The sequence below is a fragment of the Meles meles genome, chromosome 5 (assembly GCF_922984935.1).
Source record: "Meles meles chromosome 5, mMelMel3.1 paternal haplotype, whole genome shotgun sequence".
Classification (NCBI taxonomy): domain Eukaryota; kingdom Metazoa; phylum Chordata; class Mammalia; order Carnivora; family Mustelidae; genus Meles; species Meles meles.
In genome coordinates, this window is record NC_060070.1 from 8,100,848 (window position 1) to 8,127,665 (window position 26,818).

At 50.0% G+C, this 26,818-nt stretch overlaps 1 protein-coding gene across 1 annotated transcript in view; it reads right to left on the reverse strand.

The window, feature by feature from the left end:
* Positions 1 to 25,537, reverse strand: part of IGF2R (insulin like growth factor 2 receptor) — a 97,110-nt gene extending 71,573 nt beyond the window's left edge. Inside the window, exons 1-2 of the mRNA XM_046004396.1 lie at positions 25,182 to 25,537; positions 6,227 to 6,366 (exon numbers count right to left, since the gene is read on the reverse strand). Coding sequence (XP_045860352.1) covers positions 6,227 to 6,366; positions 25,182 to 25,330 — 289 coding nt within the window. The 5' untranslated portion in view covers positions 25,331 to 25,537. The remainder of the gene's footprint in view (positions 1 to 6,226; positions 6,367 to 25,181) is intronic.
* Positions 25,538 to 26,818: the final 1,281 nt, after the last annotated feature.

The window sequence follows — 26,818 nt, forward strand, 5'->3', positions numbered from 1 at the left end:
GACCGCACTGGCGGGGCCCCACCAGACCAGACCGCGCAGGGTCCTCCAGGCCGCGCTCTCCAGGCCGGGTCCTCCAGACCAGGCTGCGCGCGCCAGGCCCGCCAGATCGCGGTCTCCAGGCCGGGCCCGCCAGACCAGGCCGCGCTCGCCCAGGCCCGCCAGGCCGCGCCGGGTCCTCCAGACCGCGCTCTCCAGGCCGGGTCCGCCAGACCGCGCTGGGTCCGCCAGACCGCGCGCTGGGCCCGCCAGACCGCGCGCTGGGTCCTCCAGACCACGCGCTGGGCCCGCCGGACCGCGCCAGGCCCGCCAGGCCCGCCAGGCCCGTCAGACCACGCGCGCCAGGTCCACCAGACCGCGCTCTCCAAGCCGGGTCCGCCAGACCAGGCCGCGCTCGCTGGGCCCGCCAGACCAGGCCGCGCTCGCCGGGCCCGCCAGATCGCGCCGGGTCCTCCGGACCGCGCCGGGCCGCGCACGCCAGGTCCTCCAGACCACGGTCTCCAGGCCGGGTCCTCCAAACCAGGCCACGCGCGCCAGGCCCACCAGACGGCGCTCTCCAGGCCGGGTCCGCCAGACCAGGCCGCGCTCTCCCGGCCAGGCCGCGCCGGGTCCTACAGACCCTGCGTACCAGGCCCGCCAGGCCACACTCACCAGGGCCCGCCAGACCGCGCCGGGTCCTCCAGACCGCGCTCTCCAGGCCAGGTCCGCCAGACCAGGCCGAGCTCGCCCGGGCCCACCAGACCAGACAGCGCTGGCGAGGCCCCACCAGACTAGACCGCGCCGGGTCCTCCAGGCCGCGCTCTCCCGGCCGGGTCCTCCAGACCAGGCTGCGCGCGCCAGGCCCGCCAGGCCCTCCAGGCCCGCCAGACCGCGGTCTCCAGGCCGGGCCCGCCAGACCAGGCCGCGCTCGCCTGGGCCCGCCAGACCAAACCGCGCTTGCCGGGCCCGCCAGGTCGTGGCGAGTCTGCCAGACCTCGGTCTCCAGGCCCGGTCCGCCAGACCGCGCCGGGTCCGCCAGACTACGCGCTGGGTCCGCCAGACAGCGCTCTCCAGGCCGGGCCCTCCAGGCCGCGCTCGCCCGGGCCCGCCAGACCAGGCCGCACTCACCCGGACCCGCCAGACCAGGCCACGCTCTACAGGCCAGGCCACGCCCGGTCCTCCCGACCCTGCGCGCCAGGGGGCCCGCCAGGCCACGCTCGCCCGTACCCGCCAGACCAGGCCACGCTCCACAGGCCAGGCCACGCCGGGTCCTGCAGACCCTGCGCGCCAGGCCCGCCAGGCCGCGCTCGCCCGTACCCGCCAGACCAGGCCACGCTCTACAGGCCAGGCCGCGCCGGGTCCTGCAGACCCTACGCGTGAGGCCGCGCTCACCCGAACCCGCCAGACCAGGCCGCGCTCCAGGCCTACCAGGCCTCGCCTGCAACCCTCGTCGTCCCCGGCCGAGCCCAGCCGAGCTCGCAACTCGGCCTCACTGAGGCCGCAAGCCCTGGCGATCCCGACTTCGCAGGCAGCCTCAGGGCCCTCCGGACGGCCACCCGGCCTCCCCAACACACCGCTTAGAGCCTGTCAGGCAGGCAGGCAGCCCTCCCCATGCTAGTCACCAATGTGCTCCGGCAAGGCTTCCCCAGTTACCCACTTTCCTTTCCCTTCTTTATTGTGTCGTGTCCTTCAACGTGTACTATTCACATGTTCTTTCACCAAATGAAGAAAGAATCCTCTTTACCCAATTTCCCACCCCCCCCCCAGCTGCTGCCTCATTTTTCTGCTCCTCTTTATATTAAAACTCTTTAAAAGAGATTTCTATTCTTGCTACCACCAATTACCCTCCCCACTCAGATACTCCCCCTTGTCCCCTGCACTGGCTGTTCCCCGAGCCACCTGACTCACTCCTTCAGCTCTAAGTCTTTGCTTAAATGTCACTTTCTCAGCGATACTTACCCCCATTTAATATTCTTGAACACACACTCCTAAGACCTCCAGCACCTGACTCTCCTTCCTTTTCTTTTTTACAGCACTCATCACGTTCTAGCACACTACCTAGCCACTGTTTGTGTTTGTCTAGCCCCCACTCTATTGGTATGTAAGTCCACAAGAAAAGGGATTTTTGTCTGTTCTAGTGACTGATTCATTCAAGTATTTGTTATAAATAAATAAATGGATATTAAGTGTTGGCTGTTTCAAAATATAATTTATACATATATCTTTTAAGATATGACTTAAGTAAATCAGAATAAAATATGTTACAATTTACCAAACCAGCCCCATACAGCTAGGTTGTACCAGCGTATCTGCCGCAGTTACCACTGCTACCAAAAAAAAAAAAAAAAAAAAAAAAATTCTTGTACCAAAATCTATGTACAGTGCTAATTTCTCTACTGGTAGGATTTACAAAAGTAGGTAATGGGAATATAGGCTTTAAAATTTAACAGCTATTGTTGGACTATCAAGAGAGGCCATAAATAAGACAAAAACGTGAGTTCTATCTAAAACTGAACCAGATTATCATCTTAAATATCCAAAAGAATTATACAGTTTTAAGAAAATGAGAGAATACAGGGCTTAAGAGGAAAAGAAATTTTTACATCTTAAGAGTCAGAGATGCAGAATTCAATCCAACAATCAACCTGGATGGCTGTTCCAGAGTTCTCTGAGTGCACACAAAATATGAACAATACAAATGTCATCTGAAGTAAGGGGCCAGCCTCCTTAGAGTAAATGAAGGCTCCTGATGCATCAACCACAACGGGATTCCCTGTGTCCTGCCCAGGTCATCAACAAGAAGCCAGTCAGAATCCCAGGCTTTGGCGGTAAGTAACCACAATTAACATTCTTTCCTGGTGGGTGTGTTACGCCTCAGTTCTGTGGGCTGGTAATAGGCTTCCTGAAGTAGATGTATAGCTTCTAACCCTCGGAAAGATTAATTAAATTAAGACCAAAGAATTAACATTGGGGATGGCACAAGAAATGTGAGTGTATTCGGTATTTTTGCATACTGGCAAAGTTCAGTGTCATGACTCCAATCGTCCACAGCTTATAACTGACCAACTGAGACTTGTGACACGGTATTAGAACATCTAAGAGAATTTCAGACTAATTGTATTTACAAATTTAAACTACTGAATTTATAATTATTAGTTCTGAAGTTCTAACGGTCAGATCAGACACATTAAGTACTTTAAAAGGAAATCAAATAGGTAAAATGTAAAAACGTAGAAATTTTAAATTGGGGCAAAGACAATTCAACAAGGTTGCAAATGCTGTTCACGAGTCCCATAAAAATGACTGCTAAACTCTGCCAGATTTATATATGGAACAATATCATTTGCCTAAGGAAGAACTAATATATGATTTTTTTTAATCAAAAATAATGTAATATTGTTTAAACCAAAGTTGAGGTCTTAATATTCATTTCTAAGTACAAAAGCAGCCTTTGTGGGTCCATAAAACACACATCAACAATTATCTTCCCAAAAGAGTTACAACCATCTTCCCCGTAGCAATACAGGCATGTGCCTGTTTCTAGGCTCCCTGCCAATGCTCTATGATTCAAGCATTTAAACTTCTGCCAATTTGATACAAGAAAAATGAGATTTCGTTATTGCTTTGATTTGCATTTATACCTGGCTACTAATGAAGTTGTACTGACCATCTGGGATTCTTCTTCTGTGAATTGCCTGTCTTCAGACTTTGCCTTTTTTTCTTGGGTTGTCTGTCTGTCGTATCGTTTATTAAGAGAAGCTCCTACCTCCCCTAGATTATATTTCTATTTTGCTAGGTTTCTTCCCAATGTTTTATTGTCATTTTAATTTTAACTGATCTGAAAATTCTGTTATAGGATGTGAAGGAAAGGTCTAAAGTGGTTTCCTAATGGATAAATAGCTAAACTACACCCCAACTTGTGGTTATACTGAAGTGCTCATTTATTTTCAATCTACTGCTATACTAGCTTTTCTGTTCCTCTGATCTACTGGGAGCTCCAGTTTTTGTGGTTGTTTTCAAAATTCACTTCCTTTCCTTTCTAGCAAGTTCATAAGAAGGTAGTTTCTCAGTTGTCCTCTCACAGCCAGGAGTTTGGCTTTCCCATCATGGTTCCCATTTTAGCTCTGCAACTGTCAAGTGTCACCCTATGACTCACAGAGCAACACAGCCCAGAATAAGTTCGCAGGCTCCGGAGTCCACCTGTCAACATTTGAATCCATAATCATGCAACCTCTGACAAGCTCCCGTATCCATTTTGGCCTTCTGTATCTCCATTTAGAAAAAGGGAAAATGAAGTCACCTACTTCAGAAAGTTTTGAATGAACTAAACAAGATATTTTATTTAAAAAACATAATGCCTGGCACATAAATGCACAACAAATTTAGTTATTATTTAGTTATGAAACCAAATTTATAACAAATTCCGTTATTTCTATTATGCAACACCAACTGGCAAAATCAGATCTGATTCAAGATTATCTGTGTACTAATGTAAGGTCATTCGCATTCAATCAAATTAGTCTGCTTTCTTGAGGTGAAGAACAGGGACAATGCAGAAAGGGTCCACCATCTAGCAGGCCCTTCTCTCCCTTTAGGAAAGTATCTGTGTCACGCATGTCTAGGAGTCAAAGGAGATGGGAAAGTGCTCATTCACCTCACAGTCAACCTGTACCTTAACTTTTAACTCAGCTAGTTACTTCTGGCCTCTCCTCTTTAGCCAACCGCCTACTCCTTTGGGCCCAGCTTTCTAAAAACACATTTTAGCAGATCACCTCCCCCATTCCTGGCACAAAGAATCTATAATGGATCCACTACTCACATCTCAGAAAAAAATCAACTCTCCTGCCGGGCTTTCAAAGCCAACCCACCATGGGTCATTCTATAATTCTGTCCAGCCTCTCCAACTTCACAAATCATCCTGCCAGTGAAACTTGCTTATCTGCATCCAGTATCCATCCCTTACACTGCACTTCTCATCAGCCAGAAATATTATTGTCAAATATTTTAATAAAGTCATGAGGAAGACTCCCTTTCCTCTTTCTGAAAACTTCAGTCACGGTGACCAACAGGCCCACCTGTGGCCTCCCTGCACAAATCTCAAAATAGAACAGCAGGAAGTTGGCCACCTCATTGCACGATTTTAAGTAGGTCACAAAATAAAATTTGTCCAGCCCAAGAGTTCAGAACCTGGTGCTTTCTCAGATCTCTGCCCCGAGCCTCGCTTCCCTCTTACCAGTGCTTCTAGTCCAGACAGTGCCTTTGCTGGCAGAGAGAGGAACCAACAGAAGCTGCCTCCACCAGCAGGCCACAGAGACCTTACTCTTGTCACTCCAAACATTGCTTTCTAAAAAGCCCTTTAGCCATGTTCAGGAATTTTCATTCAAAACAAGAGAGCTACCACAGCAAGCTGACCCTCCCAAACTCCAAAAACCTGCCAAGTAGCCTCTCCCCACTACCACACTGGCCGTAGTCACACACAGTCTTCACCTCATGGCTGTGCTTCACCATCACATCTCATTGTTCAAAATGCCCTGGTCCAAGGTCGCCGCGGACATTCATGCCACCAAACCCAGGGAAACACCTGCAGGTCAGCCCCCCACCTCTTCCGTTAGGCATCTCCCCATCTCCTGTTCCATGTGACTCGGGAGGGCTGCCACTGTCCACCACCCTGAACCCATCCTCCTCACCAGAAGAAAGGGATCCTAACCCAAAAGTTGGGCATTTGGGGAAATGAAATGAGCCCTAAAAAAGGAAAGTTGGTACTTTCATCTCCTGGACTGGCAGTCCTTTGGACTGGTCAATTTTTACTAAAAGCCTAAAACCAATGACCACCTCTGATCGCACATAAACAGTAACAGCCTGAGACTCGAAGCAGCACAGAGGAAAGCAGACACAGACGGGGTGAAGGGGCCGGGCACTAGAAGAAATGAGCCTGAAAGAGGGAGAAGAGTAAAGACCGGGTTTGAGAAAAACAAGAGAAGGCAGAGCCATCTAGGAAACAGCCTTCTGTATCAATAAATACAAATGTGCATGACTCTTCCTGATTCTTCATGACTTACTGCGCTAGATGGAAATAACCTAATCTGATCTCATGCTGGACACATGTAAATTCTTACTTTTAACACGCGATAGAACAGAAAATGTATATTACATAATATAAGCTTATATAAGCTTACGTGTTGATAGCTATAGTCATTTTTGCAAAATTGGGATCCTATACATCCAGTAATTTAAGGGCAGTGCTACTTACCCACAGAATGATAGGTGTTTGCCTTCAAGTCGTACATACAAATGGCACTTGATGGCCCACAGTGGGCAACATCCACGTTTCCACAGATGCTGATCTTATAAATCATGTTACTTTTGGTATCAACAGCTTCCCATGTATAACTAGAAAGGAAGAAAAACAATTTGTCACTGTCACTGAGCTGCCAATAATTAAACTTCTCCCTAGTTTCACATTAAAGCCACTTTTACTCAAGACTACCACAATCTAGAAGACATACTTTCATTGGCCAAAAATACTAAAGTCAAACTATGTTAAGTTGAATAGAAGCCAGGGCACAAACCACTAAATACCACCTCGTTCTGGTTCAATCCGCCCTGAAGCTGCCACAAGACTGACCATCATCAAAATACTTAAATATTCTACAATTTAACAACATCAACTCTCATAAGTAACTGCTCAAGAATTATGTTGAATATATGATAGTAACCCTTCCAATCACACCGGAATGCTGAAAAGCCAAAGGACCGTTTTTAACTTTATGTTATATGAAAACTAGTTATGGCGTGAAAGACAATTCCCTTCTGGTTTTACCTTTTATGGCTACAGTTCAGATCCAAACTAACAAGAAGAAGTTGTGCAATAAATCAACTATCTGACTCAAAATCAGACAAAATTTACTTTAGCTTGATCCAGTCCATCAAGCATTTAACATGCATTAAAACTCACTCTCCATTCAAGCCTCTGGCAAAGTAAATACTGAGTTAATTGTTCAGGAGTCAATCTGCATACTTGGGACAAAATAATGGTTTGTCAGTTCTGTCAAAACAATTATTCTCAATTCTCCACTCTTCCTGGAGAGAATGTTTTGTCCGTTTGTAAAATTGGGGTCATTTCCTCAGCAAGGCTAAAGACAGGAAATGAGGAAAGTAACTAAAAAGCTCCTTGCAAAAAGCGAAGATACTGTATTAATTCAACTGCATTGCTGAAGAGAAGTTACATATGAATTGCTCTGGTTCAGCCTACTCGGGAGTTGGTTGGGGGAGAGGTGGCTAAGCCGAGACCACTCAGGTGTGGGAGTGTATCTCCCCAAAGCAGGACCGCCTTGATGGTACAAAGCACCGGCTCACAGAAGGAGCCGAGATCTTCCCAGAGCCCGCCTTCCCCTGGGCCTCGGGACAAAGACTGCACGAAACACAAGGCAACGTGGCTCTCCCTGCCTAGAGGCAGCCCTGCCCTCCCCTCCCCCGACAGCCCTGTCCAGTAAGGAAGGAGCCCCAAAAGTGGGGTTGCTGACAGGCAAGGAGCCAAGCACTCCCCTGAACCTAGGGCTGATCAAATTTAGCTGCCGAGAAGCAAAGGGACATTAGCACACGGAAGCACTCAGGCAGGGTGGCCCAGCGCTCGCCTGGTTCTGACAGCCCCGGCTGGGAACCTGAAAAACAGGCCGGTGTGCTCCCACGGCACAGGCCTGGAGGTAACCTCGTAAGCGGTTACCACTGAATGTCGCTTCTTTTTTCAAGTGTAGTTGATACACCGTGTCACCTTAGCTTCAAGCGTGCACCACAGTGATTCAGAATCTCTATTCCTTATGCTACGGTCACCCCAAGTGCAGCTACCACCTGCCTCCAGTCAAGGCTATTACAATACCACGGACCCTGTTCCCTACGCTGTGCCTTTCATCCCCGTGAAAGGGGATGAAACGGGGAAGCGAAGCCTGTACCTCCCACTCCCCTTCACCCATTTTGCCCATCCCCCTACCCTTCTTCCCTCCAGCAAGCACCCATTTTGAACTCAGCTCTTTATCAGTAACCCCTTATAGTTATCTCCTGAAGGCAGGAAGGCTAAAGGCAAAAGAAAATACCCCAAGTACCACCAGGCATGAGAAAGTCATCAATAAAGGCCTGTTTCCTTTGACCTTCACTAACCTTTATTCATTTGCTTCACAAATATTTAAGGACTTTCTGCAAAGGCACTCAAGAGTGCAGCAGTGATCAAAGCAGACCAGAAAATCCCTGCCCCCCCCCCGCCCCACCCAGTATGTACTGGGCGGGGGGACAGAAAATAAACAGGTAAACAAATTCACATACTAGTATGCTGAGTTCAGTGCTCTGGCAAAAATGAAATCGTGAGTGCTGGAAAATGGGCAAGGACCAATTTAGACTGAAAAGTCTTCTGAGACTCAAAGAATAAAAAGGAGCAACTCAGGGGAAGATATGGTGGGAAGAATATTCCAGCAGCTGCGCTAGCCACTGCTAGGCCCCGCAGAGGGAATGGACTTGTTAGCACCCTGATGGAAAAGAGGGCAGTGTGGCTGGGGCCAGGTCGAGGAAGAGAGCAGCAGAAGCGGGGATGAGGTCCAGGAGATGGGGAAGGCCCACTACATGGGGGGGGGGGGGGTTGCAGATTCAACCGCACCATTTGATTTGTTATTGTTTTGTTTTAAAGATTTTTATTTATTTATTTATTTGACAGACAGAGGTCACAAGTAGGCAGAAAGGCAGGCAGAGAGAGGAGGAAGCAGGCTCCCTGCTGAGCAGAGGACCCGATCCAGGACCCTGAGACCATGACCTGAGCCGAAGGCAGAGGCTTAACCCACTGAGCCACCCAGACACCCCACACCGTTTGATTTTATTCTTAAAGGAAGGGCACTCAAACACTGTGGATATTTCCTTAAAATTTTAAGCTAGTGCTTTTATTTGCAAAGTATTAGTAAAACTTTTCTATTAATTACAGTTAATTAAAGAAAAATGATAACCTGTTATTCAAGAGCAATGACGACATTTTTCTGGGATACTAGACATCGAATCTAAAACCTTAAGAGTGGCATCATGAAAGTGTTTCACAATCCTAAGTACATGAGCGAGGCACATAAAGGTATCATTTTAGAATGAATCAACTGTTAGGAATCAACTCTAAAGAAATCCACACGGTATCTAAAATGCTATACTTTTCTTAAAAACAGAAATCCACTGCTGATTTTGCAGAGCTGATATTTAAACGAGGTAGTTGTAAGGAGTATGTGTTTAGGGAGCAGAAAAAGAGATAAAAAAAGGAAAATGGGGAATACTGTCTTGATGATCTGGAAATCAGTGTCCCTAGAAAGAAAAATATTCCTCTGTTTGATTTTCTTTCTTTCCTGATTTTGCATTTCATAACTGCTTTGTCAAGATTCATCAAAATGGCAAGTGGGCTCGGGAGTGAGGAGTGATGAGGCTATGAAAGTATCTGAGTGTTGGCTTTCTCCTGGGGCTTGATATAACCCCTCACCACAGGGCAGCCCCTCCAGGCTGGCACCTTCAATGCCCCCCACAAACCCAACCCAAAATACCGAGTGTAGAGTCCCTCATCACAGGAAGGAATGACTAGAGTATGTTTCTAATCTATACTACACTAAACCTCTGGATGGAAATACTTGCAAGCTGTGTAGAAATGTGATCTACACACACACACACACACACTCACGAGAGTGCACACGTGTGCATCTCAAGTGTGTCTGCTAGGCGAAGGTCTCCCGCAGCAAGGCAGGGACGAGAGCTCAGGGGCATTTCCTTGAATCTCTAACACTCAACCCCATATCAAGTCTTCCAGGTCACTGTGGCTCTACGCTACCCCCCCGCCCGCTCCGAGGAAAGTGACGGGATGCAAGGAGGTGAAGAAGGCAGAACCGCAAAGGCTGGAGGAAGAAGTCGGTCAATGGGAAAGAGCACCCGGCTGCCCTGCCCACGGTCCCAGCCTCGTGGAATTCGGCCGACGTCCTCAGAGGAGGCAGCGTGTTCCCGGCAGAACCGCTCTTCTGGACGCACCACCTGTGTGAGAACCTTGGCTTTGAAAATGAGCAAAAGCAAGCAAGGTCTGTGCCATTCTACCCCATTTTCCAGAGAGAAGCGTAGTAAGCCGACGGCCCCCTCCGACTCTCAAAAAACCCAAGTTCACTTCAATGCACACCTGACACTCCTAGATACGCGTGCAGACCCAGCGAGCGCCCTGGACCCGCAGCTGGACGCCAGCACCGCTGACACGCCCGCGCACGACGTGGGTCTCCCTAGGCGTCCCCAGCTACCCAGCACCTCGGGGCAGTCACAGAGCACCGTGGGGCACCGTGGGCCAGGATGGGAGCCCGGCGCAGCCCTCCCAGCACAGCCACCCTTCGTCCACCGTCCTGAGCACCTCGGCCTGGGAGCCAAAGATTCCCAGGCTCAGAAGATCGAGCCCCTCGCCCCAAGTCACGCAGGTATGGAATGTGCCAGGTCCGTCCGAGCTCCAAGGGCAAGTGCTGAACCACCAAGGTGAGCTGCCTCATTGACTTTCAATTCTTCAAAGTTTTTTTTTAACTTCCCAGAAAACAGTCAGTTACAACGCTGCAACCGACAAAACAGTCCACAGAACTCTAGTTGAAATCTTGTCACAATAAACGCCGCTAAAATGACAGATCCTGCGTTGCGCACACGCCCAGTGCGAGCGAATGCACCTGAGGGTGGCCCCCGAGGAAAGGCCGCAAGCCTGTGCGAGACGCAGACTGCCCGGGCCGCACTGCCCGAGAGACCGCAGCTTTCCCGACTCTGGTTCTCCTCCGCACGTTCACACTTCTGCTCCCTACCCCGTGCACGTCGGCGCTCTCCCGCACACTCTGAACTGCCAACCACCAAAGGCGCCGCCTTCTGCAAACCCTTCCCTCACCCAGTGCCTTCTAAGGAAGCGGATCACTTCCCTCGGCCCCCTTCCCACAGCTGCCCTCGCCCGCCTCGTGGATCCCAGCTGGTTGAGGGCTTCAGCGAGAGGGACACTCATCTCTGACTCACTCTCCCTCAAATGGAGGACTCGGCTCAGCAGAGAGCTGCCCTTTGATGCCCCAGCCAAGAGTCCGACCGTGTCACCAGTCACTGGGAAACATCCTACCGTCCCTCCTTCAGATCCCATGGGGAACAGGGACGGGGGCAGAAGTCACACACAAGGCAAACGTCTTTAAGACATCTCTGATGTTAAAGCGAATTCTGCTCCTGAAATATGCCCTAAACGTGGACAACTGATTTCACCACAAAAAGTGCGCACGCAGGCTGAGTCGTTCCCTTAAAGGAAGCATAAAACTGTCAGCCCCGACTGCAACTCCTTCGGCCTCAGCCGAAAGTGTCTTGGACGACCACAGTCAGTCCGTGTCTGTTCAGTGGCACAGAGGTTCCATTTTAACCTCATTTGGTTTAAATTTCATAATATCCTGAAAGGTGTTGGCAGATTACCATGAGAAGGAGGCACACAAGTAGCATACTGTCAACCAAGCCCGAGACAGGAAGGCATCTCGACTTTCCCAACACGGTCCAGCGAAGGCCACATGCACAACCCATGCCCGGCAAGAACACACCCAGCCAGGGGCACGGCGAAGCAGCAAAGCCAGCTGACCAGACACAACTGCCCAGAGTCCGGAAAGCCCAACGGAGAAATGCAGGGCCATGCCCACTGAACGAGGCCGATACGTCCGTCCGAAAGAAAGGAAAGTCACAAGAAAAAGCCAGAGAGGTACAACTGGACAAACTGTGTGAACTCTTGGAGGCTGGTGTCTTTCTGGGACACCTCTCGGGTTTTCCTCTCTGTGATCACCGAGTATCTGCAAAACTGCAATCTCTTACAAAATAGAATTTGGCTTTCTTTCATTTTGAAAACCACTAACATCTAAAATAGAGTACATGAAATTCCGTTATAAAATGTAGGATATGCCCAACCTCTTAGAGGAAAAACAAAAAATCTTAGAAGACTGAGTTCTTTCCCCCCAACACAAAACAGCCCCACGAACCCGATGTGATTCTTCACGCTTTCTGCCACCAAGTCACACCCTGAACTACACCTCAGTTCCCTCACACTCCATGAGTCTTGGGGTTATGGTCATGGTCATGAAGCTATTAAACTTTTTATTGCTGGCCTACAATTAATGATTGGTTTATAAAGCCGTACAGAGGTATGATGGAATCAGTAATAAAATTAATAAGCATGTGTGAATCTATAATTTGGTTTCTTCAAGAAAAAAAAACAAAACACAAAACTTGGTAACACACCGGCTAAATTCACACAGCACAGTAACTGAGTAACTGGCTAGAGGAATGTTTTTCTGAATCCAGAGTGAGCAGCAAATCTAAAATTTTAGGGACAAGCGAAAAGTCTTTCCAACCTGAACATCAAAAAAAGATTTTCCTATTTTTGGCCTGCATCCAAGTCCTCTTGCAGAATACTCAGGAAATCGTTTGGCTCACTTCTGCCTCTTATCATTACCAGATAGTTTCTCAGCTCGTATATCCAGCTCTCTAACCTTCAAAAATCTGGAACAGTCTCCTAAACTTAAGAAGGGGGGAGGGGGGATGCAGGGGGAAAGGAGGGCACGGAAAGAGGCAGGATTTCCAAAATGGACACTTGCAGCAGAATGTCAAGAGCTTAATGTAACCACTGTTGTCAACAACTTTCTGTGGCCGACACTGAGAGAGAAGAATCTGATTTGGCATCCTGGTCTCAAGGCCAGGGGACACATGAGTTTGACACAGCATGGCAAAAGCTTATATAGGAAGTACTTCACTTCCTATTCTAAAAAACCCACAACGCTGTGGATATAGATATGGGGCCTGAACAAAAAAAAAAAAAAAAGGCAAGAAAGTGCCAGACATTAGTCTTTGGTTTTCCTGGGTGGCTACACCGGGTCGGGGAGCAAGAAGCCAGTTGGCTAGAGAGGGATCCAGCTGGAAGAAAGGCTCTAAGTCAGCACCAGAGCCCAAGGCGCTAGGGGATGGGTGAGGAGGTGGCCCAGCAAAGTTTTCAAACCAGCACCCTGAGCAGGGGTCGTGGGAAATAGAGAGGGAGGTGAGCCTCACTCGGAAAGGCGCCACGGCAAGTGGCAGGAGCCCACAGACATGGCTCCAAGTCCCGCCCCACCCTGACCAGCTGTGTGGGACACACTTAATCTCCCGAGTCCCGACTTCCTCATCTATGAAACTCAGCTGCTGCACAAAGTCACTGTGAGGGAAAGCATGACCAGGAACGTTGAACTTTTGAGGGACCAGGATTTAAGGCTTTCATCTGATCGATAGAAGGCTTCGGGCTGCTTCAAAATGGAGTTTACAGAAAAAGGTACACTGGCTTAGAGCCTCCCAAAGGAATGTCACGTAACAGCGGCCAGGAAGTGGAGGGGGCAGGCCCTTATCTTGGGCCATCTCCACAGAGCTGGGAGAGCTCGAGACAGAGACTGGGAGGGCGGGGGTGGGGGGCCCCCTCAGGACACACACATATATACACACACACACACAAACACGCACAAACACCCCGCCGCCTCCTGGGCTCTCTCAGGACAAGACAGCCACTTTGGGCCTACCCACGCCTGGGCCACGTAGCCACCAGCTGCCACCAGAACAGAGGCCTGACGAATCTGAAACCCTGGCAGGGGAGCAGGAGAAAACGGACGGCACATACCCTTCCGAAGGAGGCGCCAGCGCAGGGCGAGGTGTGGAATTCCCAGGCCACTGGCCAGGGCCCCTCCACAACACAAACCTCTCAAAAAGGACCGCCTGTCCTTCCTGCGCCACGCCGTGGCCTTTTCCCTCGGGTCAGGTCCGCCATTAGGATGCGGGCCTGTATTTCAACTCTAAACCCTCTGTGGGGATTTTTTACAAAATCAGAGTAATTAACCTGGATGTTCGCGGACTTTGTTCCTCATATGCATAAAGAAAAGTCGGACGACAGGCTAAACCCCCTTAATTATACGGATGCCTGAATTCAACCGCTTTCAAAGCCAACCCACCAGCCCACGGCGCAGGATTCAAAGCGTAGTGCTCCGTCCCCTCGTAAGCGGTCAGCAGTGTCCCAGAAAACCCTCCCGCCCGGTGCCATTCCTGCAGAGAGCAAAGCACCAGGGAGGTCTGCGCTCCCGGCCGCGGGGCAGTCCACTCAGCCGCGACACGGACGAGGCCGCTGTCAGGTGCCGGTCGTCACCAGGCCGGTGCGGCTGCCACAGGAGAAACGGCTCTGCTCTGAAGATGCTGGGTTCAAATGTCAGACTGGCCCCTGCAGCTCGGAAGAACCCCAATAGCCGACGGGGAAAAGGAAACGTGCGCGCAGGGCACCGCTTTAGTGCTAGGCCAGGAGTCACCGTCACGAGTTCCTCTCAAAAGAACAGCAGTACCTCACCTCACCCTCAAGAGCCTCTCTGAAGAATACAGGAAACATGTCGGGCAATTCTGTGCCCCACGCTTTGGCTGAATGATCTGCAAACACGGTTACTCAACTTCACCCAACCTCTTCGGGCAGGGGCTGTCCCCTCTTCAGACACAGAACGACGACCCTCTGAGGTGCGGGGGCCTTGCCTCCTGTCAGGAGCTGAGAAAGGGACAAAGCCTGCACTTGAAAGAGGCCTGTCCTACCTCAGAGCACAGGCGCTTCCACCACATGGCCACAGGAGAAGCGTCACCAACCGAATGGGACCTGAAGAGAAAAGGCGGCCATTTGCTAAACTGCCCCCCTCAGCAGATATCCTGCTTCTTGGTTCACTGTGGAAATTAAAACAGAAACTTCCTTATTTCCATCAAATCTACCCGGCTACCTGCACCGTCCTCACACACTCTCTCCACCGAGGCTCGCCCTGGCTGCCAGACTTGTTCCCTGTTTGGGGACAGCACCCGGGTTGTGTGTCCTCTCTCTTCTCCCTTTCTCTCTGTGCCAGATCACCCCCTTCAGCACACCGACCTTTTGCAAGAGACCCCGCTCTTTATAACACTCCCCTTGGCCCCAGACGCCAGCGCAGCACCCGCCCTCAGCTCTGATCCCTTTACAGCGAACTCCAAACCTACTGTGTGCACAGCCTATGCTCTCACATTCCCTCAAAGCCAACTGGGCTTTCACCCACCTCTCCCCCAAAACCTGTGTCATCATCACCAAAGACCTCTGCGCTGCCAAACCCACTGGTCACTTCTCAGTCTTCGTGCTACTCAACTGCTCCACATTCAACACACCCGACCACTTTTCTTCCTACAACCCCATCTTCCCTGGGCCTCCAGAACACCGTGCTCTCTTGGTTCTCATCCCATCTCCCTGGCAGCTCTTCATTAGCTTCCCCTCCAAGCTCCCCGGCATCCGGCAGACCTCCAGGAATGGGGTCCCTCAGACTTGGCCTCCACGACTCCCTAAGTACTCGTTCCAGTGTTTTCCAGCTATGCAGCAGCCCCCAAACTGCCATTCACAGCCCGAGGCACTGCCCTCAACCCCTAAAGGCAGAGTCTGGCTGCCCACTTGACCTCCCCACTCAGATGCTAGAACGCATCTCAGCACCAACATGGCCAAACCAACGCCTTGTCTTCCCCCTAAATCTGCCTTTGCCATGGCTCTCCCCAGCTCTGAAAAGAGCAATTCCAACTGCGCGGACTAAAGTGAAATCTGTGCTTTCTCTCCACACATCCCAGAAGCAATCATCAGGAAATCCATCACCTCCAACTTCCAAATACCCAACTCCAACCACTCCTCACCACCGTTTGCTACAACCCTGGTCCACTCGACTGTAACTGCCCACCTAGTCTATCACAAGTCCCAGCTTTCTCCTTTGGCCACCGCCACCCTCTGTCACTCCTCTGCTCAAAATCCTCCCAGGGCTCCCACCACCCTTGGAATAAAAGCCAGAGTCACTTCAATGGCCTATGGGACCTGGCCCCCGGCTACTTCCCCACCTCCCCTCCAGCCCTCTCCTCTTGTCCCCTCAGATGCCACAACGGCCCCTGCCTGTGCCCTGTCCTAGCCACATCAGCGTGCTCCCCGCCAGAGCACCTGACACACGGTCCCCAGTGTGAGGCACCGCCTCCGTGGTCTCTGCTTGTACGTCAGAGGCCCGGAGGAGGGCTCACTTCCTTACGAAGGGGCCCCGCCCGCAGCCCTTCCCACCAAAGTGTCAACCCAAGGCCAACTCTACAAAGACGGAAAAGAGAGCCACGTTGGCTTCTCGCTTTGTTTGTGGTGAGGAACACGTGTGCAGCACGCAGCAGGCCGGGGCCTCCGAGGAACAGGAGAGGGTGACTCAGTGGAGATGCGCCCTGTCACTTCTAGGAATCCACTTCTTAGCACTTCCACTCTGGTGGTTTGGCTTTCTGTTTTCAGACCAGGGGCAGAGACCAGGGAGTGTCGGGGGAGTTTTTTTGTTTTCAGGACAAAACATCATTTCACAACATGTAACTGGTTTCAGAGTGGAGAGAGCCCACAGATGGCAACAGTGAATTTTACACACCAAATCCAAGGGCGCATCCTCCTGGCGGGCCCTGAGGAGGGTTTGCACACTCAAGCCCAAAGGCTCTGACTGAAAAGACTCCGACACTTCCCTCCCAGGCTGCCCACGGGCAACCAGATTTCAAAGGCCACTTTCCTCCGTCCGGATCTCTCTAATTCCTACAATGCTCCTGGCCCCCTGGGCACCGTAATGCTTGTCAGGATCTCCTCTCTCCACCCAAGGAAGCTGCCCTCCACCCATTAAGCGAAGGACAGTTGCCCCAGCAGATCTCAAGAGCACATAAAAGCTCACAGAAGAATCCCCCCCAAAGGTCTCCGGCTGCTCTGAAGGGCAAGTTTCAGTCTCAAAGGAACTGGAGCGCCTGGCACCCCCCCCCCCACCTCTGCCGCTGGGGAGGGTGCGCGCCGACCTGTCCCCCGCGCCGGCTAACGCAGAGACCAAAATAAGCAGATGACACAGGGCTTTGGGCACCTCAAAATCCTCTCCAGCAGCAGCTGTTGCAGCTGAGCAGCCCGGCAGAGCTGAGGAAGTGCTTGCACGTCCATCCCCCCGACCCTGGCCTGCCTTCCCATGCCCCTTCCCACTGCCGCCAGGCCGCTGGGAATCCAGCTCCCATCCCCCTCCATCCAGGGAAACCCACGGAGAGCTAAGAAGGGGCCCCTGCTGACCACTGACACCCACACAAAAGTCAGCTGGGGCTTCTTAGCCCGGACAGGAGATGAACAAGGAGGCTCTCTCTCTCCCTGGACGGTGGGACTGCTGCAGCCACCCCAGGAAGGAAGACAAGCCAAGAAAACTGCAGGAAGGGGCCCAGGGCCGGCCTGACATATGGCATCTGGCATCTGCCCAAAGCCTACACCTCCCATCATGAAGCTCCTCCTTGTTTAAGGGAATTTGAGTGGGGCTTTCCGCAGCTCGCAACTGAAGGAATCCTGAAGGATGCATACCTCCGAACCGCAGAATTCTGGATGCAAAATGGACCCCGAGAATCACACAGTCCAGTGGTTTCTAAACTTTTTCAGACGATGGAAACGTTTCCTTCTCAAAAGGAGTCTTTCGGGGGGGGGGGGGGGGGTGCCAATGGAGAAAGCGGCTAAAGAAGCAATGCTCTCTGGTTGAGGCAGAAACCCCAAGGCACTAATAGAGAACCCCGGGGGTGCAGGGTAACGGGCTAAAAATACCACGAAGATAAATGCAGCAACTCCAGCTCACAGACAGAAAGTAATCATCACCGCCACCGCCATTTGCGAACATTGAGGCTGGGAAAGGCACTGAAATGCATTTGAACCCTCAAACCGACCCTAGAAACTTGACTAGCACCCTGGCTTGACACAAAAGGAAATTAAGGCCCGAAAGGACCCATAACTGGGCTGAATCCTAGCAACCAATCAAAGGAGGGGTCCAAATTCAAACCTAAGACAGCCACTGCCCTCTCTCATGGATGCAACTGAGACCCAGAGAGAGGAGAGCTGCCAAAGTCAGCTCAACACTCCAGCTCGCGAGTCTCCAGCCGCAAGCAGGACACACTGCACTTGGCCAACTGCGATCAACACGGCTTTATCAGCTATCTCCTGGCAGGCGCGGGCTGGGGGTGATACCTGCGAGGGCAGAAAAGTCCCGAGATTTGCAGAGCAGACACCAAGATGCACCCGCCAGAGGCCCGCCTCGCCCATCCCCCCAAACTCCTCCGAAACCGTTTAGAGCCAAGATCCAACAACTGCTTCCAGCCCTACCCTGCACAGCTGCACCGGGACAGGCAACAAATGTCCAAAAGGAGACTCACCACCAAGACCACAATCAAGAATCACCAATCATCAAAAGGGCACCAACGCCATGAAAACGAGGACAAACTACCAACAAAAGAAAACAGGCCCAAGGAAGGAGAATTAATAGGGCAATCGGAGCAGAACTTTACAACCTATCTTCCCAGGAACGATGAAAACTGTGGCAGCCAAAGAGATAGATTCACAGGCAGTCGTGACTGTACATCAAGTTGTTGAAATAAAAATTTAAAAAAAAAAACAGAAAAGTTTTAGAGCTTACGAGCAACAAAATAGCTAAAGCTGGGAGAGGGGAGACAAGACTTTCTCCTGGAACACTAAGTAGTAGCCAGATACAAAGTATTAAAGACAAGTCAAGCAGGACAAAGAATTAGTTACAATAAAGAAAAGCTGAACAGCACAATTACAGAAACTTTTCCCCAAATGGAGAACAGTTTTTCCAAATGCACAGAACACTCTCGACTTGACTAGGTGCTAAGCCACAAGGGCAATGTCAATAAATTCCACCCCATTCACTAGCCACAATGGGGGGGGGGGGGGGTAGGGATTATCCATTCACCTAGAGAAAAATGATTCTAAACAACCAATAGGTTCAGGAAGTTGAAACAGCTAGAACTTCTAGATTCCTGAAAGAAACTATTTAGAATTTAAGGGTTAACAAATATGTAACAAAGCTCTGAGTGATACGGTCCTTGGAACAAAGAAACATACAGCTTTAAATTCATCTAATATTATGTAAAAAGACTTAAAAAGATCTAAGCTTTTCAAATATGTTACTAAGAGAAAGCAGAAATTAATAAAAACAGTGACAGAGCTGGTAAACAAAAAAGGTACACAAATCTTTACTAAATATGAAGACAAAAATGCACAGACATCAGAACTTTTTTAAAATTCACCTAGAGAGACAAAGAGTATTTTCAAAAATATAAGAGTAGCATGCTGTACATTTATATATGAATGCAAAATTAAAATGACAATTTTCTGAGAAATACAGACTTCTGGTAAAGTGGCTTAAGAAAAACTAGAAAATCTGACTAGCTACATAAAGAAGGTAAAACTGAAAGCATAAGCAAAACTCCTCCTCCACAGTACTCTACCTTCTCAAAGACACCAGGCCCAGATGGTTTTACTGGTGAGTTTTACCAACAGTTAAGGAAGAGAAAACACCCATCTTACACAAAACTTTCCCACAGCATATAAAATACTAAAAACTAACTAGCTTTTTCCACAAAGCAAATATATTCTTGATGCTAAGCTCAGCCAAGAGCAGCATGGCAAAGAAAATTACCGTCCAGTCTCACTTAAAAACAGCTTTAATCATCCTACATAAAATGTTAGTAAACAGAACTAGATATATTCATGAAAAAATGAACTTTCAGCCTCTCCTCATATCATACACAAAAATTAATCCAAAAAAATTGAACATAGGGCTAAACATAAAAGTTAAAACTATAAAACTTTTAGAAAACCATAAGAGAAAAATCTGTTTGACCTTTGAGTTGACCAATGGTCCTCAACTGGAGGTAATTTTGTCCACCAAGGGCCATTTAAAACGTCTGAGGACATTTTTGTTGGTCACAACTGGGGTGGGAGCAGGGGGTTCCCTTCTGACATCTATTGGATGGAGGACAGGGATGAAATTTAACATCCTCCATACACAAGACAGCCCCCACAACAAAGAATTACCCATCCTAAATGTCATTAGGGCTGAGACTGAGAAACCTTAGCATAAGTAAAGATTTCTTAAGTTACAAAAAACACAAACCATTAAAAAAAAAAAGATAAACTGAATTTTGTCAAAATTTAAAAGTATCTGTTGATCAAAGTACATATTTTAAAAATGAAAAGGCAAGCCAAAGACTGGGAAAAAATATTCACAGTAGTGGGATTGGGAGAGGGGGAGCGGGCTATGGACATTGGGGAGGGGAGGCGAACCATAAGAGACTATGGACTCTGAAAAACAACCTGAGGGTTTTGAAGGGTCAGGGGTGGGAGGTTGGGGGAACAGGTGGTGGGTGATGGGGAGGGCACGTTTTGCATGGAGCACTGGGTGTTGTGCAAAAAGAATGAATACTGTTACGCTGAAAAAATTAATAAAAAGGGAAAAAAAATATTCACAGTACACATTACACAGACATAAGAAAGGACTTGTACTCAAACACATACAGAGCTCTTAAAACTTGTTAAGATGACCCCTCCCCAAAAGAATTGGGGAGGAGGGTGACAAAAGACTGGTTTTAGTAGACATTACTGAAGGCTGTCCAAATGGTCAATAAACACATGAAAAGACAGTCAACATAATGAGGCAGGGATATGGAAATTAAGACCACACTGAGATGCCACTACAAACCCACTAGAATGGCTAAAATTAAAAAGACTGATAAGACCAAGTGTTGACAAGGGCAGAGAACTGAAACTCTCACATAACGCTGGTGGGAATGCAAAATGGACAACAGACAATGCAAAACGAATAGTCGGACACTCCCACATATCTACTTAAGAAAAAAAGGAAAGTCTATGCAAAATCTTGTGTGCAAATACTCAACAGCTTTTTAGTTATAATAGCCAAAAGCTAGTTTAACACCTAGATTATTTTTAGATCAAAGAGAAAATCAAAACTAAAATGACATTATTTAAAACTAACAAAAATAACTGAAGAAGGGTGCGCATGGTTGCTGCCTCCCTAGGGAGAGCAATCGTGGCCAGCACAGTCTTCTGGGATTTCAACACCATGCCATTCCATTCGTGGTGGCTCCAATTTCAGCTCTGGCCCCACCCAACTGTCCCTCTGCTTAAGAAATTATTGAGGAATAAATGAATCCTATGTCACCTCGTCAGGATTAAAGATGAGGAGACACTATCGGTGTAATTTCAGGCTTCTGTCCCTCAATGGTCATGAGTCAGCTATGAGGAAGATACAAAGGACCCACAGGTACACCCAATCTCAGCCACTTCCACCTTCTCATACGCCGTCAATGACCAATGGGGGCATTACCAAGAGACAGATCCCCACAACTGGGGCGGAGGGGGGCGGGAAAAAAAGAAAAAGAATGTTACCTCCAAAGTAATGAGCTACTTTCTGCCACTAAGTCCCCGTTCTGAGACCCCAATGAATCCTCTGACCAGCACGACACAGTTTTACATGCTGAGATCAAAATAAAGACGAGAACATATGAATTATTTTTCTCAACCCCATCTTTCAAAAATCCTTCTATGAAACACTGATAAAAGATGTGAAATCCCTCCAAGAATTCATTTCCTAGGAATTTGTCAGGATGCTGTTCTAAGAATTAATGCATGAGATCTAATGTACCCAAAATTGACAACCTTGGGCTTCTACACACACTTATTGTTGCAAGAAATTGCACACACAAATGGATGCGGTCCAGGTTTAACATGTGGCCCAAATTAAGCATATAAGCATTGTTCCTTCAGAAAAATTGCAGGAAAAAAAATCTCCTTAGAGACAGCAACCAAACCAGCCTCAACTCCCAGCTGGCTTCATTATTCTCTTGTTCTCAATATAATAAAAACTTTCCAGCATTTGTACCCAAACAATTGGGGGGAAACTTATTCTGAATAAATTATAAAGTACTTTACTTAAATCAAGCAGCCCAATGCATTATTTTATAACTAGTGTAAACTGTTAGGACCCCTTAGGATGTTAACACCTCAACAAAATGGAAATTCATCTACCATATATGATGTAAAATGGTAGTTTCCGAAGTGTAAGTCACACAGTGATGAGTAAGGCTACAGACGAGCAGAGAGCATGTTGGTCACTTTGGGTGACTTTTGATGACTTTGCATGGCCTGGCTTCTGCCCTCCCACCACTTGCTTTCACTGTTCCAGCCCCAGTGACCTCCAGACATTCCTCAGCAGCACTAACACTCCTTCTTCCTCGGGACCTCTGTCCATGCCAGACCCACAGCCAGTCACACTGGCCTCAGGAAACACGTTCTTTCCACTAGCACACCACCTCCCAAAACAGCTGAGTGACGAAGAATCCACCAACTTCTTCTCCAGCCCAGGGCTCACCTGGCACAGCAATCATCTCGAGTCTTAGAAAACATTCGACTCGGGCGTTCAAGAAGCGGCATGTGAAACACTCAGTAGAGCCCCATGCCTTTGGGAAAACTGCCTTTCTTGCCCCTGCTTTTCAGTGCACAACCCACAGAGACCCGTTCTCTCCTCCATGAGCACAAATGCTGTTCCAGTCGTTCTCTGCGGTTTCCCTCACCCCTCCCAGGAACTAACTGCACCAGGACCACACCCCTGCCACCTCCTTACCCCAGAAGAGAGCAGGCCCACAGCTGGCCCTCGGCTTTGCCCTCACCCACGGGCCTCACCAGGTGACCCTGAAGCCTACTCAACTTCCCTCCTCTTGGCTCTAAGGGATCGCAGATGAAAAGTACCCTTTTTGGTTCTAGAGAACTGGGTAAGAGAGAAGTTGCTTCCTGGGACCCAACTCTCTTATTGAGAGACAATGACAATTTACTAGCAGGGCACTGTTAAAGCTGTACAGTGTCTGGGCACTACAAACTGTGGCATGGATGACGGGTTTCTGGTGACTGCCCTAGATGCCAAACCACAACGAACAAGAGAATTTTCGGTGGAAAAAAGTATGTTCTGTGTTACAAACAAGCAATTTGCAAGTATTTGGGATGTGATCCTTGTGTCTACTGCGGATGTCTACCTGGGGCCTGCTGCCATTTGACGAGCTACACAAAGAGTAACACTTGTACAGTCTGCTTTTCATACTTCGGGGGGGGATCTGGGTGGGTCACTCACATTTCAGACAAATGGACTCCCAGAGACAGAATAAAAAGACAGCTTAACACAACCCGCTTTGGTGATACTAAGTAGAACTTTTCATGCTGGATTTAAAAAATTATCAGCTTGCATTCCTGTTCTCCAAATATAAGCTAGAGTTAAGGAATTTTAGCCAACGTTATCTCATAAAAGTACACACAGATTTTTGACACTCCCCCCCAAAAAATGTCTTAACAAGCATTTAAGCCAAGGTATTCACTTAAAACAGGAAAAAACAGGAAGAATTTCATTTGGTGGAATATTAAGTTTAAAGTTGAGATTATGCACAGCTCTGGAGAAATCTCAACACAAAACCACAGAGCAGTAACAGACACGGAAAAGAAATGTGTCCAAGCCCACCCCTGAATGGACGGGGAGATTTGCTGTCCTAAGGAAATCTGGAAGAAAAAGCAAGCACGCCAATTTTAAAGATATTCTAAGCCTGCAGAGGACACATTTGTCCCACTAACAACGCATATCACCCTAGAGCACTCTCTAGCATTTGCGAAGTTGAAGATCCAAAGGCCATTTCCTACTGGACCCAGAAGCCATGTTCCACTCGAAAAGGAGGTTAACAAAGGCAGATTCAAATTCAAGTCGCTTTTGGTGAAACTAAGCCCCCCCGCCCAACCTCCTATCAGCCACTTACATGTTTCTGCAATCAAAACCAACTTTAACCTTAACTATTAAAAAATAAATTCCAAATTGCTAACAGGACCAAGACTTCAAGACCACTAGTCCAGTTACTTTCTTCCCGACAGGACTGGTCGCAGCAGCCATTATTCCAAAACCTCCTCCTTTAAATGTTAGCTGCAGCTTGACCTCGCAGAAGTCGACCCCCTTTTCCGTGTACCACACTCATTGCTGTGTAATATGTATCTCAGAGCAGTCAACTAACCTATTAACTAATGTGCAGTAAACGCTCCAGTCTGCCTTTCCTCCCTCCTCCCCCAAAAGGGAAAAGAAATAAAGAACACGGACCTTGCAAAGAATTTCTTTTGTGAGCTCAGAACAGTGATATCTGCGAGTTCTAAACTCAGGGGTATAAATTAGACCATGTCTGATAGAAGGGAAAACTAAGAATCCCGTAAACCCCACTACAAACTCAAAGTTCAGCTCAAAGCGGGCTCAACTTCATTCTGAGATATTAACTTGGAAGCGCCAATTCACTGGTCTTTCCGAACTCTTCGCCCTGCTTCCTTCTACCACAGTTTAAAAATAAATAAATAAAAGTTGGTTTCTCCATCATCCTAAACAGCCCACAAAAGGTTGGTCCGAAAATTCTCCTAACTGGCAGTTCCCCAGCCCCGGGATTCCCATCCTCGCCCGCGTAGGACACTAACAGCCCTCGATGGGACTGGCGATTATACAATCATGATTCCCAGAGCAAAAGGCTCCACTAGAATAATCCACCCTGGAGACAATGACATCATGTGAGCAACTAGACAGGAAGTTAGGCTCGGAGATGTGAAGAGTAAAGTCTTGAAAGCCAATACAGGATGACCACCCTCCAGTCCCTTGATCAAAAAAAAAAAAAAAAAAAGTCAGCCACCTTCTGCAGAAAAGCTACTTTAATGAGAAAAGGAAAAACCTACACGGAGGAAATCAATTAGCAAATGAAACCACCACCCCCCTCCAACTCTAAGGCCACTCGTGCGGTATCCTTCCACACTAAGGGCCCTCTCCAGAGACCAGCTGGTGAACTTTGAGGAAAACGTGGAGTGGGAACAAAGCGAAGCTGTAGTTCCTGCGTCCTCCAACTTTCGCAGGCGCTCCGCTGTGAGAGGGCACGAGCTGGGCGGAGGGCGCCCGCAGTGTGACACCGGCTGGGTTCGGGCGGCCGGCTGCTCGCACACAAAGACGCCCCGGACTTAGTGACAGCCACAAGTGGCTAGGCAGCGGCCCCCCGGGCCAGCGCCAGGACGGCGAGTCCCCCGCGCCCCCCGCCCGCGCGCGCACGACCCTCGGTCTCTCATCCCTCGCCACTACGCGGGCAAGTTTCCCTCGGGGCCGGGGGAACCCAAACCCAGAAGAAAGGCGACTCGGGGAGCCCAGCCTCTCCCCAGAGCGCCCCCGCCCCCCACCCAGCCCAGCTGCGCGCCCCGGGCACCGCGAGCGAAGCCTGCGCCCCGGCGGGCCACCCACCTGCACAGCTCGGGGAACTCGGAGCCCTGGGCCAGCGCGGATCCCGGGGCCCAGACGAGCAGCAGGAGCTGCAGCAGCAGGAGGGAGCGCAGCGGGCGGCCGGCGGGCGCGGGCCCCAGGTGGGCGCCCCGGCCGACGGCGGCCCCCATCGCGCCCGGCCCGGTCTGCGCGGCGAGCGCGGAGCTAGCGGCGCGCGGCTGCCGGGGGCCGCGGCCGGGACATGGTCGTGCAGCCAGGGCGGAGGCTGAGCTGGAGGCGGAGAGGCGGAGAGGGGCACGAGAGCAGCGGGAGCGGTGCAGGAGCCCGAGGGGCGCGCGGCTCGGCTGGGCTCGGCGGCGGCAGCGGCACCAGCAGCAGCAGCAGCAGCGGCCCCGGAACAGCGTCACGTGACCGCGCTTGGCCCCGCCCCCTCCCCCGCCCCGCTCACATGACTCCCTTGTTCAGGTGATCCCCGCCCGCCCAGGCTCCGCCCAGGCCCGGTCACGTGAGCGCGGCACGCGCGGGGCAGGAAGCGGCGCGGCGGGGAGCGGGGAGCAGGTGCGTGGCCTGGGCCTGAGTCCCCGCGGCGGTCCTTGGCGGGGACCGACCCCGGCCTCGCTTTCTCCCTGCGCACGCTTTGGGTCGCGGTGTGGGAGCGTCCCAACTTCGAGTTACCGTACCTCAACCCGGAGCCACGGCCGGGGAGGGAAAATAAGGGGGTCGGACTCGGTGCCGAGCCGTGAGGGCCGGCACAGCCGCGTCGCTTCGGAGCCCTGGGGAGTGGGAACTCACTCTCCCTGCTCTGCGGGGCCAGCTCCGGAGCCCGGCACGGGCGTCCCGCGTTCGCCCAGCACAGCCTCTCACAACCTTCCCTGGGAGTGTTGGTTCCCAAGTCCGGGCTTCCCACGTCAGGGAGGCAGGACGAATGCGGGGCCGGGGAGTGTGGAGGAGGCGAAGGCGTGACTGCGAAGTGCGTGCCACCCAGCAGGGCTTCGTTAATTCCTCTGTTCAAGTACTCTGTTGAACCCACACTGTGTGCACGGCTCCGAGCTACGCACTGTGTGAACGAAAAAGAAATCTGAGGTGTTGAGCTCAAAAAAATTTACCTTCTCTTAGAGCAAATAAAAAGATACAGACTAACCCCAGCGGTGACAGCTCATCTGTTCTTTAATGTTTTTCCGTGCCAACCCCTACTGGCTAGCACTTAAGCGTGAATCTGGAAACCACGAGATTGGACCCTTGTTATAAGTGAGGAACACACCAGACGTTAAGTGACTGATCCAAAAGCACTTTAAGATGTGGCAAAGCTGGGATGCAAATAGATACACATAATCATGACCCAATAGAGGCTAACATTTCTGGAGCGGGTAATGGTGTGCGAAGTAGCATTCTGGTGCTTTCATTTAGCTCATTTAATCCTACCACGATCCTATAAAAAAAAAAAAAGTACCTTTATTGCACCTGTTTTACAGATAAGGAAACTGAGGCTAGAGAGATTAAATAACTTGCCAGTCATGCAGCTAGTAATAAGCCTGGGTTTGAGCCAAGTCAGACAGCCAGAGTCTGGCTTAGTCACCATGCTATTGAAAGAGTAATATAACCCAAGAAGAGAAAGCACTGTAGTGGCTCAGGGGGAGAGCTCAGATGTCCAACTGTGA